This window comes from Aquarana catesbeiana, linkage group LG05, assembly GCF_042186555.1.
Source record: "Aquarana catesbeiana isolate 2022-GZ linkage group LG05, ASM4218655v1, whole genome shotgun sequence".
NCBI lineage: Eukaryota > Metazoa > Chordata > Amphibia > Anura > Ranidae > Aquarana > Aquarana catesbeiana.
This window is the reverse complement of record NC_133328.1, coordinates 647,926,185-647,941,717: the sequence shown is the minus strand read 5'-3', so window position 1 is coordinate 647,941,717 and position 15,533 is coordinate 647,926,185. Positions and strand designations below refer to the sequence as shown.

General features: G+C 44.3%; 1 protein-coding gene across 1 annotated transcript in view; it reads right to left on the bottom strand.

The window, feature by feature from the left end:
• MAP4 (microtubule associated protein 4) overlaps positions 1-15,533 on the bottom strand; it is a 158,458-nt gene that overhangs the window by 12,717 nt on the left and 130,208 nt on the right. The window contains 3 exon segments of the mRNA XM_073632497.1: positions 2,897-2,989; positions 10,266-10,397; positions 12,408-12,742. Coding sequence (XP_073488598.1) covers positions 2,897-2,989; positions 10,266-10,397; positions 12,408-12,742 — 560 coding nt within the window.

The following is a 15,533-nucleotide window of genomic DNA, read 5'->3' as shown; positions in this document are numbered from 1 at the left end:
TTTTAATACACTGGAATTGTGTCCTTTTAAATATCATAGCTTCCTGTACTAATTGTGTCCATGTGTTATATTGTGTTGTTTAAGCCTGGGTATGCCCAACAGGCTTTGGTTTGTATAACTATTTTTTTAATTGAATAAAAAGAATTTATAAAAAAAAAAAAAAAAAAAAATGTAAAAAATAAAAAAAAGAAAGAAAGAAAAATATCTGCTTCCTAAAAGTACATTGACCAAACCGTGGATTTCCTATAAAAAAAAAAGTATACAGCGCATGAGAAAATGAAAGCATTCAACTGCAACAGGAGGCACAGTAACTTCTCCGGTCGGCCTCTTACACAGGTTTATAAACCTAAAAATCACAGAAGTGTTTCAATATGGTTGACACCATGAAAAGTTAAAACATTACGTACATGTCCCAGCACAAGTGACAACCTCCAATGATGGGGCTCTGGGGTTACACATAGGAGGGGGAGGCAGAAACTGTCCTCGAGATCATGAAAACGGATAACCTCCTGTATTCACTCGGAAGCCAGTGAAGAGAAGTGAAAAGTAGAGTTATCTACTATAGTGTGTTTCGGCTTCTAGAGGAATCCCACAGATATGGTATATACAATACCTTGAAACGTTCCACATTTTTTCATGTTACAACCAAAAACAAATGTATTTTATGTGATAGACCAACACAAAGTGTCATATAATTGTGAAGTGGAAGGAAAATGATAAATGATACAAATAAATATGTGAAAAGGGTGTTGGGGGGGGGGCATTTGTATGGCGCCCCCCGGAGTCAATACTTTGTAGAACCCCCTTTCTCTACAAGTCTTTTTGGGGGTGTCTCTACCAGCTTTGCACATCTAGAGAGGACATTTTTGCCCATTCTTCTTTGTAAAATATCTCAAGCTCTGTCAGATTGGATGGAGAGCGTCTGAACAGCAATTTTCAAGTCTTGCCACAGATTCTCAATGTGATTTAGGTCTGGACTGTGACTGGGCCATTCTAACACATGAATATGCTTTGATCTAAACCATTCCATTGTAGCTCTGGCTGGATGTTTCGGGTCGTTGTCCTGCTGGAAGGTGAACCTCCGCCCCAGTCTCAAGTCTTTTGTAGACTAACAGGTTTTCTTCTAAGATTGTCCTGTATTTGTCTCCATCCATCTTCCCATCAACTCTGACCAGCTTCCCTGTCCCTGCTGAAGAAAACCATCCCCACCACATGATGCTGCCACCACCATGTTTCACAGTGGCAATGGTGTGTTCAGGGTGATGTGCAGTGTTAGTTTTCCCCCACACATAGTTTTGCTTTTAGGCCAAAAAGTTCAGTTTTGGTCTCCTGTGACCAGATCACCTTCTTCCACATGTTTGCTGTGTCCTCCACATGGCTTCTCACAAACTACAAACAGGACTTCTTATGACTTTCTTTCACCAATGTCTTTCTTCTTGTCACTCTTCCATAAAGGGCAGATTTGTGGAGAACACGACTAATAGTTGTCCTGTGGACAGATTCTCCCACCTGAGCTGTGGATCTCTGCAGCTCCTCCAGAGTTACCATGGACCTCTTGGGTCTTCTCTGATAAATGTTCTCCTTGCCCGGCCGGTCAGTTTAGGTGGACGGCCATGTCTTGGTAGGTTTGCAGTTGTGCCATACTCTTTCCATTTTCCGATGATGGATTGAACAGAGCTCCGTGAGATGTTCAAAGCTTGGGAGATTTTTTTTATAACCTAACCCTGCTTTATACTTCTCCACAACTTTATCCCTGACCTGTCTGGTGTGTTCCTTGGCCTTCATGATGATGTTTGTTCACTAAAGTTCTCTAACAAACCTCTGAGGGCTTCACAGAACAGCTGTATTTATACTGAGTTTAAATTGCACACAGGTGGACTCTATTTACTAATTAGGTAACTTCTGAAGGCGATTGGTTTCACTAGATTTTAGTTAGGGGGATCAGAGTAAAGGGGGCTGAATACAAATGCGCCCCCCCCCCCACTTTTCAGATATTGGTAAATAAAAAAGCTGAAAGCCTTTTATCATTTTCCTTCCACTTCACAATTATGTGCCACTTTGTGTTGGTCTATCACATAAAATCCCAATGAAATACATTTACGTTTTTGTTTGTAACATGACAAAATGTGGAAAATTTCAAGGGGTGTGAATACTTTTTCAAGGCACTGTACATAGTTATTACATCAATCTAAGCTGGACCAATAACTCCAATAATGGGGCAAACTTTCTCCCAATGACACCAAAAATCAGGTATCTTTTTTTTCCCCACTGACACCGGCACCTTTTATACTCCCAATGGCTATAGTCCAGCCCGCCCACAAAAGTATGGAGGACAGTAAACTGGCCCTTTGTTTAGAAAGTTCTGAGACTCCTGTTCTATATGGATGTGCTTATATTAGGAAACCCTTACTAAGTAAATAGGGACTGCCGAAAACAGACTGAATTTGCCTACAAACTGCCCGTGTTCATCTTTGCGCTTGCAGGGCACGGAGTCTCAGCGATTTACTGAAATAGTGAGCCATTAGAAGGTGCATCCAGACATCTATATAAATACATTCAAAATACGGAAGAGCAAACACAAAGCGCGAGTTACATACTTCAAAATATGTCAACATGTGACCTCGCTGAAAAACGTACAAATGGCTTCCCTTGTTAATGTGAAATCGAATAATGTAAGTTTCTAGGAAAACGACATATACAATAATGCAGCAATTTGATTTCTCAGATGCAGACCGCCCCCCCCCCCCCAAATGTAGAAGAGGGTCTCAGGACAATGACACCCCCACATTGGGCAGCGAACATGGAACTGGCACACAGACATAGTTAGTACATGCAGAAGAGCCACAATATGGACATTAGAGTACACAGGACAGAGAAGCCCCCAGACCATACTTACATTCCCACCACCAGGAACATGCTTAATATTGTCCTTTGAGCCACACTTGGACTGAACGTGGCTGTAGTTGGCTTTTTTGGAGACAATCAGGACCTGGAGCGTGACAGGATGAAGAAAACGACAACAGAAGTGGAAAGGTACGGTTAGAAAAATCACATGACGCAGAAAACAGGAGAGGACAGTGTTATCAGGATGACGGGAAGGAAGGTGACATGAAGCAGACGAGAACAGAGAAGCGGACGAGCGGCTGTAGAGATATTTTTCTGTGCCAAAGACATACAAAGTCATTACGGTGATCCACCATCACACCACAACGCCAGCCCGCTCACCATACACGGGAGCTTAGTATTCAGCAATGTAGAGAGCAAAGCTACAACCACCCCATGAGAGCTCAGGGTATAGGCCTTGTCCTTCAGAACAGAGGGATGGTAACAACTACGTTTTTTTTTTTTTTTTAGATGGTTAAACCAAAACTACGCATTGACAAGACTAGCAGAATACAGGACTGGAAGGGCAGATAAACGGGAGTCAACGCGGTCCCGCCGTCCCCGAGTCAACGCGGTCCCGCCGTCCCCGAGTCAACGCGGTCCCGCCGTCCCCGAGTCAACGCGGTCCCGCCGTCCCCGAGTCAACGCGGTCCCGCCGTCCCCGAGTCAACGCGGTCCCGCCGTCCCCGAGTCAACGCGGTCCCGCCGTCCCCGAGTCAACGCGGTCCCGCCGTCCCCGAGTCAACGCGGTCCCGTTGTCCCCGAGTCAACGCGGTCCCGCCGTCCCCGAGTCAACGCGGTCCCGTTACCCGCGACCATCGTGAGGTCACGATGCCTCCGTTAAGAATGAGTTGTATACAAGTTGCATGTTTGTAACTCTGTGACATCACCAAATCTCACTCCAAATCTGAGACTAGCAGTCAGAGGCAGCACTATATTAGAGGATCTCACACTGCAGATATACAGCTATGAGCCTACAGAACAGGAAGTGACTAGGCACAGGAAGCATTTCAAAACCAAAAAAGGTAGATTTCTCAGGGTACTGCTTAGGCACAACATACATATCTAGATAAAGAGAAATTGACTTTGAGGCAATATGCCTCGGGACTTTGAGGGTGTACAAAATTTGAAGATATTCAGGAATTTGTCCAGAATTATCGTTTTGTTAAAAAAGAGAAATTTTATTTAAACAATGTTTAAAAAAAGCCAGAAGGCTAAGTGCAGTACAGAAATTACAAAAATTTCATAAAATACAGTAACAGATCATAAGAATACCACTTTTCTCTCATCCTTTACCACATACATATCTAGATGTTCACTCAAACATTGAAAATCTTCCCTTTAAGATGGACTCCATTGTGAATGACAAGTGAAGAATTTCAATGTCCTAGTGAACATTTAGAAATGTAAGTTGTACCTAAAGCAGTGCCCTGAGAAACATACCTTGGTCTTGGAATAATTTCTGTGCCAAAGCACTCCTGTTCTGTAGTATAGCTGCATATATGCAGCATGAGATCTAAGATACTGCTGACTTGGCTAGTCCCACCAGATTTGGCAATGTCACTACTGTGCTGTGCACTGCTCTCCTTGCTAGAGAGGAAGCCGTGTCTGAGGACCTGCACTTCAAGGATATCCTCACTTTATTCAGCCTGTAAATTTGTGACCAACCCCCCCCCCCCCCCCCAAATCTCTCTTGCTGTTTCTTTATTACTCAACCAGTCATCAGGAGGGCAGTTCTGACATGAGAAGGCAAAAGTCCTGCTATCTGCATGGCCGCATTCACACAGACAATGCAGTACAAGGCATGCTATATCACTCAATGGAGAAAAAAAAAAAAAAATCAGCTTCGAGAAGCTTACAGGCAGCGCTGGTGACTAGTTCACTGCCCTCTGCCTATTTTGGACGCAGCTTCCCCAGTACAGGTGCTCTTTAAATCAAGTGAATTATCCAGTAATTGAAAAATACTAAGTTTCTTTTTTTGCATCAGGTTGGAGGAATGAGAATGATGAGAGTAGTAGGTACACTGCAGCAGACCAGCTCATCACTGATAAAGGGGCAAACCCATATTTATGCACTTTTGTTTAAATATAAATAATCTAGATATATCTATACATCTCTCTCTCTCTCTCTCTCTATCCATCGCTCTCTCTCTCTATATATCTCAGGGTTTTTATTAATGCAAAGCATACTGATAAATATATCTTTTAGTTCTGCATGATCTTATCCTTTAATTGCTCATTATTCCTTAGAGCACATATGTCAAACACAAGGCCTGTGGGCGGAATCCAGCGGGACAGTCCTTGCCATGTGGCCCCCCCGAACCCAGTTTTGCAACGGAGGAGTGGCGAAACTCCATTCCGCCACCTCCGGCTCCCACTCTCTGCTCTTGTTCCCCCGATGTCACAACTTTGCTCTCAGCAGCTCCCGGATCTAAAAGATCCCTGCATGCACTCATGGTGGAGACAGATCTCCAGAATGAGAGAGAGACACACAACGTTCTCCCTACACGGGCAGGTACTACAGGCGCCTACACGGGCAGGTACCAGAGCTGGGCCATGTAGGAGAGAGTAGAGATGCAAGGAAGTGCCCCTGAACTCCGAAGACTTACTTAAGTATGATCATAAAAATACATGCCACAGCTTTCCTGCTTTGTGAAGCTGTGGCATGTATTTTTATGATCATACTTAAATAAAGATCGAAGATTACTTTTGAGTGCGGCTGTCCAGGATTTCTCGTTTACCTCAATTACCAGCATTGCTTGCACCTGTTACTTCCAGCATGGAGAAAATGTTTGTTTCTCACAGACTTCTTTCAGAGCGGTGATATTTTTCTCTCTCTAGGAGAGAGTAGAGATGCAAGGAAGCGCCCCTGAACTCCAAAGACTTAAGACGCTCCATTTTACCATTACTGCTGCAAAAAGCTGCACACCACTTTTCTGGAAGCAGAGCCAAGCACTGTCAATCTCCATTTGGTTGAAAAAAGGTTACTGAAATAAATGAGATGGAGGATCTGGTGGCCATGGAGAGAGTTGTTAAAAATTCCCCAAAAGTGGTTCTACAGGCACAAATTTACTTACACAGAGGAGTATGGATCCCCGTTGGGTTAAATTGACATCCTGTGGCATTTGGGGGGGGGGGGGGGTTGCTTTACTGGCTGTGCCAAATCGGGGGAGATGGAGGGTTGGATGTTGGCTCTTTCGGTTTCTTCCCTCTCTTCCTCCCCCCCCCCCCCTTCACCTATGCTGCCTTCCTCATTCTCTTCTCCTTACTTAATTTTCAATTGGGGGTAAAAAAAAAAAACACAGTACAGAGACGACTGACTACCAATTTTGAATATACTATTTGCTTGCTGCTTTGATGGGCATTGTGTTAAATCGCACCTTGAGAATGATGTAACACGGCTCCCTCTCAATGAACATGCTGTCACCTCTGATGTATATGCTATGCGTTCTCTGTTTTGTTACATTGTGACAAAAAAAAAAAAAAAAAATGTATAGGAAAAAAAAAAAAAAAAAAAAAAAGAAAAAAAAAAGAAAAAAAGGATAATGGGAGATTTATGCCTGGTTAGGGTGCGCTGGCAGCCCATTCATTTTCAATGGACTGTCTTAAATACTCGTTAACACCGCAGTGAAGAACGCGGGCCCCTAGTAGAGAGTAACTCATGTGGTGTGGCCAAAACACAATCAATTCTTCAGCCAAGGTGCCAGGCAGTCACTATACTGGGGGGGTTGTGTCAGTAGCATGCTGGATCCGTACAAAGGGAAGACCATAAACATTCGTGATCGCCTTTGTAAGTGAGAGATGGTCACGGCCACACACCATTCATACAAGGCAGAAACGTTCGTACAGAGGGTGCCGGAGACCAAAAAACACAAGTCAGCGAGTGACCAAGACTACCAAAAAACACAAGTCAGCGAGTGACCAAGATTACCAATCTCCACACAAACCCAAAACTCCCAACCGACTAGAGGGGGCCGTCGTTATTTTGGCACAATATCCCTGTCCCTCAATTATCCCTCCTTTATATGTATAGACTAGGGTTGCACCGATACCATTATTTTAACTTGGGAGTAACGATACTTTCGGTCAAGTACGGTACACGCTGATACAGAGTGCGAATACTTTCGGTTAAGTACTCGCCGATACAGAGTACCAATACCTTAGTGGTGCGATTTGAGCCCGTACAAAATAACCGGCTCCAATCGCACTGCAAAGAATTGCATGTGATTTGAACAGGAATGCAGTGTGATTTATGTCTGAATTGCATGCAGTTTCCCGCACCGCTCCAGGTTGAAGTCCCTATGACAAGCCTGGGGTCACAGAGGTGGGGCAAACCACGCATGTGGTTCAGACAGGAAGCGTACCGCATTCCTCTTCAAAATCACATGCGATTCTTTGCAGTGCATTTTCAGCCCATACATTTTGTATGGGCTCAAACTGCACTGCAAAGGTATCGGTTTCAGGTATTGGAGCAGTAGCACGAGTACTCATGCAAATGCCTAGTATCGCACAGATACTGGTATCAATGCAACTCTAGTATAGACCTCTAACAGTAGTAAAGTACACTACACTCTTCATAAAAATGTTAACATTTTTGCATTTGGGATTTGAAAAGCCAAAATAAAAGGCCGTCAGTGACTGAAGCCTCAACCAACCAATCACGCAGACCATGAAGAATTATCATGCAAAGAATAACTGGCGACTTGGCAATGGGTGTGCCCTCTGCCCATATATTTGGATACTAAACACACTTTAATTTACAATCGTCCCTTCTATTTCTGTATGGGGAGGATGGCACTGTATATATTTTAATAGAACCCCCCCCCAAAAAAAAAAAACAAATATATACCTTTTCCTAATTGATATGCAGCTGTCACATGACCCGGCTCTCTCCCAGCCTGTCTGCAGGGAGACATAAGCAGGAGGAGCTTCTAGTCCTCTGCTGCTGGTCATGTAAAAAAAAAAAAAAAGCCTTTGGGATACAGAGCAAATAAATATCAAATGATTGTTATACAAATATATACTTGAAAGCAAATCTTTATTATTTTTTTGTAAAAACGTTGTGGGTGGATTTCTGCCAGTCGCAGGCTGTGTCACGCCCCCTACAACCTTCGTCCTAGAAGAGGGAGGTGAAGCCCCCATTAATCTACATGTAATATTCCCACCCCTATTGTGTTTTAGCTGGTAAGTTTGGGTTGTTTTTCTCAGCTGGGGTATGTTTGCCTGTATCAAAAGTTCTGTAAGGAGATAAAAAAATACAACTCCGGGTTGGACATCACGGTAAAAATCTTTAGCCATGAATATATAAACAGCAGATATGAATGCGAAGTCTCCAACTTTGTTTACATTTCAGAGTGCCGTGTACCCATCCATCTACAGGAGGGCCCAAGGACGTACACCCAGACTAATCAAGCCCCAGCTAGGACTGGGATAAAAAACAAGGCCGAAGGGATGCATGGGTGGGGCATCTGTAAAATAGGCAAGCTCTGATTGGAGGCTCATAGAGAATTTACACGTAAGGAGATGGAGGGTGGCATTTCAGTTCGCCCTTAACCTGTTCAACTGAAAGAGCCGTTTTTGCGTTTTTTTGCACACGTGTTTAAAACAATCATTTTACACCTGAAGGTTACACAAAACCCCCAAACATGATCGGATACATTTTCTGAAAGCAGACACCCTTGGGAATAAAATCGTGGTAGTTCCAAAGTTCTAAGAAACGCATAATTTCAGGAAAAAAAAAAAAAAAACACTAAAACTAAAGCGAATTTTAGGGAAAACAAAGCAATAAACTACACAAATTTTTGAAGAGGAAGAGGTTGCACGGAGTAGATAGATAGCCAACATCTCAAACCTTAAAGTGCAAATAAACCCCGCCCCCCATATCATTTTCAGCCAAGGAAGCGGCCATCTTTGCCTCTGTTTATTCTACAACTGCCATGATGCTGCACATGGGATCCATTATGACACCAGCTATTGGATGGTTTGGCAGGTTGGTTGAGAGCACAACCAATGGGAGTGCTACATTTCCGTCACGTGACGGAAATTAAACTGTCTTATGGATGGGTTTACTTCCGTTCTAAAAATGTGTGTGCGGGACAAATTTCGGGACCTGATATTTTCTATAGGCGACACTTCAAAATCCTCCAACAGGTTAGTTTAGTGTTACGGAGGAGGTCCTGTGATAGAAATTTTGCTCACATGTATCGCAATCAACGTTTTAACACGTAGTGGCTCCAGATGCATGACTTTACGTTCCTATGTGGGGGGGATTTTATGTGCTTGGGTGTAACTAATTTTTTTTTTGTGATGATTTTTTTTAGGTGACAGGTTCTCTTTAATGAGCCAGGCAGTGTCTAAGACACCAGCACCACCCCATGTCTCCTCTGGGCTCCACTGAATGATTTGCAATGCAGATCGCATTCCTAGATTTCTTCCCGGCTAGGTTAGTGACAAGTGACCGGAAGTGACGCCATAGAAGTTGCTTTCCGGATCACAGCAGGAAGGGGAGAAAAGCAGACGTGTCTCTGCTCTTCTCCCTCCCCTCCTCCCGCCATGTCGGTCCCAGGCCTGCAGATAGGCAAGCGGAGCCTGGAATACATGGCGGGGTTTGCTGGTACCGGGGCTGTGTAAGTGGCAATCAGGTGGCAGCCGCCCAAATGCCTTCACCTGACAGGGGGGAGTCTGCCTGACAGTTTTACACACAGCTGCAGCCACTGGATTGTGAGGACCCCCCCCCCCCCCCGCCGCTGTCAGGGCTTGTACAATGTACGGACTTGGCAGCGCAAGGGTTAAACCCCATCTCATCAGAAATCCCCTACTTGTCTCCAATCATAAACATTAAGCCATTTCATTCACATGGGCTCCTGCCAGCTCTAATGTAATGGTAACAGACAGTTGCCCCGATCGGCCACAGCCGCGCCAGATGCGTCTTGTTCTCAAGTAAAGGTCACATTGTGACAAGCTGTCATCTTCTAAATAGCAAGTCCTGACCGCTTCTGACCATCTTCCATACGATGCCCAAAACACAGCATCTGGGAGAATAAGGGATTATATAAAACATTTAACTAAACTGCGTTGTCTCATTTCAGGAAGATGCAGAAAAATCCCATCTACGCAAAAGACTTTTGTAGCAATACAATATAAAATGGGCATTTCCCTTCAAATGCTCCAAAATCTGGGACCATACCCAATACTTACCTGTGTACCCCCCCCCCCCCCCCCCACCTCCCCCAGCATACAGCACCAGGAAAGGGGTTGTGTTATGTGCAGTAATAGAGGGAAGTGAGGAAGATAAGAGGAGTGAGGAAGGTAGACAGTGGCACATTGTCAGGTTAGGGACAGTGACGAGGGAGGGAGCCGCCCACGGGCTCGGCGTGCACTCACTTTCCCATTGCTTTGCTTTTGTGCGGTCTCTTTAGTGTCTGCGGGTTTACTGGCGACTGGTTTAGGGGCAGCGAGGGGCACTGGTTTTCGGGCTGTGCTGGCTGGCACAGGTTTTTTCTCTACCTTGGCCTGCTGAGGGAAATGTGACATTTATAAATAAAAACAAAAACAAACAAACAAAAAAAAAAAGACATTAACAAGACATTTGTACCATCAACTAAATGTATCTCTTACACAAACACAAAATCAGAAAGGGTTACAAATCCTTAAAGGCCAAGTTCACTTTTTTTGTTCTCTAAATTCCAGCTCCCCTATGCACCAATATAGCATTCATGTACTTTTGTTGCAAAAATATCAAAGCTTTCCATAAAATCTACAGACACGTACCTTACTGTCCTCCATCCATGATTCCAAACGTATCTATTGCTTCTGTCTTACTTCCTTACAGACTGGGGGTTATGACACAGGAAGGAGTTGACCAGCTGATCTCATCAGCACACCCCCAGCATCATCCACCCTCCCATTCCCAGCTGCACGTTTTTTTTAATGAAATGCAATTAGAAACAATAGATACGTGTCATGGATGGAGGACAGTAAGGTACATGTCTGTAGATTTTATGGAAAGCTTTGATATTTTTGCAAAAAAAGTACATGAATGCTATATTGGAGCATAGGGGGGAGCTGAAATAAAAAAAAAAAAAAAAAAAGTGAACTTGGCCTTTAACCAGACGTAAAGAAACTCTGCACTGCCGCAAGGCAGCTTTAGACCGAGAGCTGTACCGAGGAGTCTGCATACAAAGCTAACTACCGCTGGATCTAGCAGAACATCCTGGTGACAACGGTTTCAGTAGACTGGAAGAGAAGGAAAATCTAAAAAGATAAAAACATTTTTTCCCAGTAGAATAAAATAGGGCAGGGGTTTCCAATCTGTGGACTTTTGCTTGCCTATAACTGAGGCAGTTGAGGTACTATTCCTCTCACTGACACCAATGATGGGGGGGGAACGACACCATTCCTCCCCACTGACACCAACGATGGGGGGCACCATTCCTCCCCACTGACAACAACGATGGGGGGCACCATTCCTCCCCACTGACACCAACGATGGGGGGCACCATTCCTCCCCACTGACACCAACGATGGGGGGCACCATTCCACCCCACTGACACCAACGATGGGGGGCACCATTCCACCCCACTGACACCGATAGGGGGCACCATTCCTCCCCACTGACACCAACGATGGGGGGCACCATTCCTCCCCACTGACACCAACGATGGGGGGCACCATTCCACCCCACTGACACCAACGATGGGGGGCACCATTCCACCCCACTGACACCGATAGGGGGCACCATTCCTCCCCACTGACACCAACGATAGAGGGCACCATTCCACCCCGGTGACAACACACTATTCCTTCCATTGACACCAACGCTGGGGCGCTATTCCTCCCACTGATACTAACAATGGGGCACCCCACTAATACCAAAAGGAGCTCTATTCCTCCAACCAATACCAGTGAAGGAGCACTATTCATGTCTCCTCATACTGAACAGAGGCGTTCCTTACTCCGACACTTGGGCATTTTCTACTACCAATGGCCACAGTCTTTCCCCCCATAAAGTCTGGAGGACAGTCAACTGACCCTTTGTTTAGAACATTTGGAGACCCAGCAAAAAGGGGAATGCTAGAACCCCTGTCAGCTTTCTATTGTGGTCTGTGTCCCTGTGGCAGTTTCCTTTACTTCCTATCTGGTGAAAGTGTGGACAATGAGGCGAAATTTCTAATGGAGCCTCAGACTTCATCCAAAAATAAAAAACAAAAGTTTTGGCTAGAAACCATTCACTTTAAATACAGAACTATAAAGAATTATCCAGAACACCAAAAAAAAAAAAAGTGTGGAGAATTACAATTAAAACCTCCAAGTCCATCCACATGCCACAGAGGCCTAGCGCCCATACAAGGCCGACAGAGACCTAGCGCCCATACAAGGCCAACTTAAGTCTAGTCTGTACCATGCCAGCCCTCCAATTCCACAGATAAGCAGTGTGTCACCTCAACATACTATGATGTAGCAGCTGAGTCATGAGAGGGAATGGCGGGGGGGCAGAATGTATTACACCTTATGACCAGATCTCACCTTTCCTCCACCAGGCTGGTGCTTCAGGTTGTCTGTGGATCCAATCTTTGAGCGGACGCCCTTCAGGTCAGGGGCCACGGCTGGCCGCGGCTGTTTGGGAACAGTACTGGGCTTGCTGGCCGGAGCAGTGCTGGGTTTGCTGGCTGGAGCAGAGCTGGGCTTGCTCAGAGGTGCGGGTCTGGAGGTGATGGGTACTTTCTTGGCGTCTGCAGCAGCACTGGGTCCAGTAAGTGGTCTGGGAGCAGCAGGTCTGGTAGCTTTAGGGCGGCTGGGGGCAGGGCTGGTTGGTGGAGCTCCGTTTGTCTTCGCTGAATCAACTTTGGGGCGACTTGATTCTGGGAACAGCAGTTTAAGTGTTAATAGTTTTTCTTTTTTAATAAAAGACTACAGTATAATGGTGTCCTGCACCGTTCACTTAAACTTCCATCTACTTTAAAGTAGTTGTAAACCCTTCCATAAAAAAATGTTATGCGATAAAAAAAAAAAAAAACAAAAAAAAACACATTTTACATAATCACATAACATAGTCTAAATTTTTTTTTTTTTTAATAACGGCACTTAGATCCGCTTTCGTAGCAGCCTCCTGCAATCCTCAGCACAGCAGCATTCAGACTTTGAGGGGAAGGTCCTGTAAAGCACTATATATAATGGATATAAAAATTCTTCTACACACCCCTGGTAAAAGGTCAGGATTCTGTGATGTAAAAAAAAAAAAAAAAAAAAAAAAAAAATCTAATATTATTTCAGTACTTTTTCCACCTTTAATGTGACATTTAAACTGTACAACTCAATTGAAAAACAGACTGAAATCTTTTAAGGTGGGGGAGGAGTAAAAAGAAAATAATATGGTTGCATAAGTGTGCACACCCTCTTATAACTGAATAGGACTTGCTTAATTCTGAAAACCGCTACATCCCCAAACCCATGTTAAATAGGGGTCAGTACACACCGCCCATCATTTAAAGTGCCATTGATTAACCCCAAAATAAAGTTCAGCTATTCTAGTAGGTCTTGCCTGACATTTTCTTAGTCGCATCCTACAGAAAAAGCCATGGTCCTCAGAGAGCTTCCAAAGCATCAGAGGGATCTAATTGTTAAAAAGGTATCAGTCAAGAGAAGGGTACAAAAGAATTTCCAAGGCATTAGCTATACCATGGAACACAGTGAAGACCGTCATCATTGAGTGGAGAAAATATGGCACAACAGGGACATGACCAAGAACTGGACGTCCCTCCGAAATTGATGAAAAGACAAGAAGAAAACTGGTCAGGGAGGCTGCCAAGAGGCCTACAGCAACATTAAAAGTGATTGTAAACCCTCATTTTTTTATTTAAAATAACACACAAAAAAAAAAAAAAATCATACTTCTCTCGAGTCCAGCATTCGGCGTCCATAGACACGAATGCTGGACTCGGCCCTGCCCCTCCGCGTCATTGGATTTGATTGACAGCAGTGGGAGCCAATGGCTGCGCTGCTATCAATCTATCCAATCAAGAGCCGGGACCCCGTGCAGAGAGGGACAGCGCATCTCCGCCGAGGGAAATATGGGGCTCAGGTAAGTAAAAACGGGAGGGCCGGTCAGCGTCAGGTTTTTTTTATCTCCTTAATGCATAGGATGCATTAAGGTGAGAAAACACAAGGGTTTACAACCACTTTAAAAGGGCTGCAGGAATATCTGGCAAGTACTGGCTGTGTGGTGATGACAATCTCCCGTATTCTTCATATGTCTGGGCTATGGGGTAGAGTGGCAAGATGGAAGACTTTTCTTACCAAGAAAATCATCCAAGCCCAGCTAAATTTAGCAAAAAAAAAAAACATCTGAAGTTTCCTAAAAGCATGTGGGAAAACGTGTTCTGGTCTGATGAAACCAAGGTTGAACTTTTTAGTCAGAATTCCAAAAGACATGTTTGACGCAAAAACACCACTGCACATCACCAAAAGAACACCATACCCACTGTGAAGCATAGTGGTGGCAGCATCACGCTTTGGGGCCGTTTTTCTTCAGCTGGAACAGGGGCTTTTTAGTCAAGGTAGAGGGAATTATGAACATTTCCAAATACCAGTCAATATTGGCACAAAACCTTCAGGCTTCTGCTAGAAAACTGAACATGAAGAGGAACTTTATCTTTCAGCATGACGACCCAAAGCATCCATCCAAATCAACAAAGGAATGTCTTCACCAGAAGATTATAGCTTTGGAATGGCCCAGCCAGAGCCCAGACCTGAATCCCACTGAAAATCTGTGGGGTGATGTGAAGAGGGCTGTGCCCAGGAGATGTCCTCGCAAACTGACAGATTTGGAGTGTTTTTGCAAAGAAGAGCGGGCAAATATTGCAAAGTCAAGATATGCCATGCTGATACTCATACCCAAAAAGACTGAGTGCTGTAATAAAATCAAAAGGTGCTTCAACAAAGTATTAGTGTAAGGGGTGTGCAGACTTATGCAACCAGATTTTTTTTTAGTTTATTTTTACTTCCCTCCACCTAAAAGATTTCAGTTTGTTGTTCAATTGAGTTGTACAGTTTATAGGTCACCTTAAAAGGTGGAAAAAGTTCTGAAATAATTTCTTGGTCTCATTCTTTTTTACATCACAGAAACCTGACATTTAAACAGGGGTGTGTAGACTTTTTATATCCACTGTATACAGCACAGTGCTGTCCACTGTAACATGCATACAGTAGACGTGTGGGGCCCTTAGACCTCATCCAATGGCTTGCTGCTCATTTGCTGTCCAATCACAGTCTGGACCAAGCTCTAATGCCTTGACTGGAGTGGAGAGAAGTAATTGGTCCAGACCAGAGGTATTTCTCTGTAAAAAAGCTGGTCGCACACCAATGACCTTAGTGTTTTAATAGAACTTTATTATTCTGGGCGACACGAACAAAGAAGCCCCTGAGGCACCTTTATTGTTCTGGGCAACATACACAAAGTTCTACTGAAACGCTGAAGCCATTGGTGTGTGACCGGTTCTTCGCTAGGGAAGAACAGAATGACAGATTGAGCGGGCTTGTAAGTGGCGACCCCCTTAGCTACAGAGACAAGTCACAAATATGTATTTTTATGTAGCCAATTGTTTACACCTCTGCTTAACTCCTTGGAGCCAGCGCCTGCCGACCCCTTTAGGG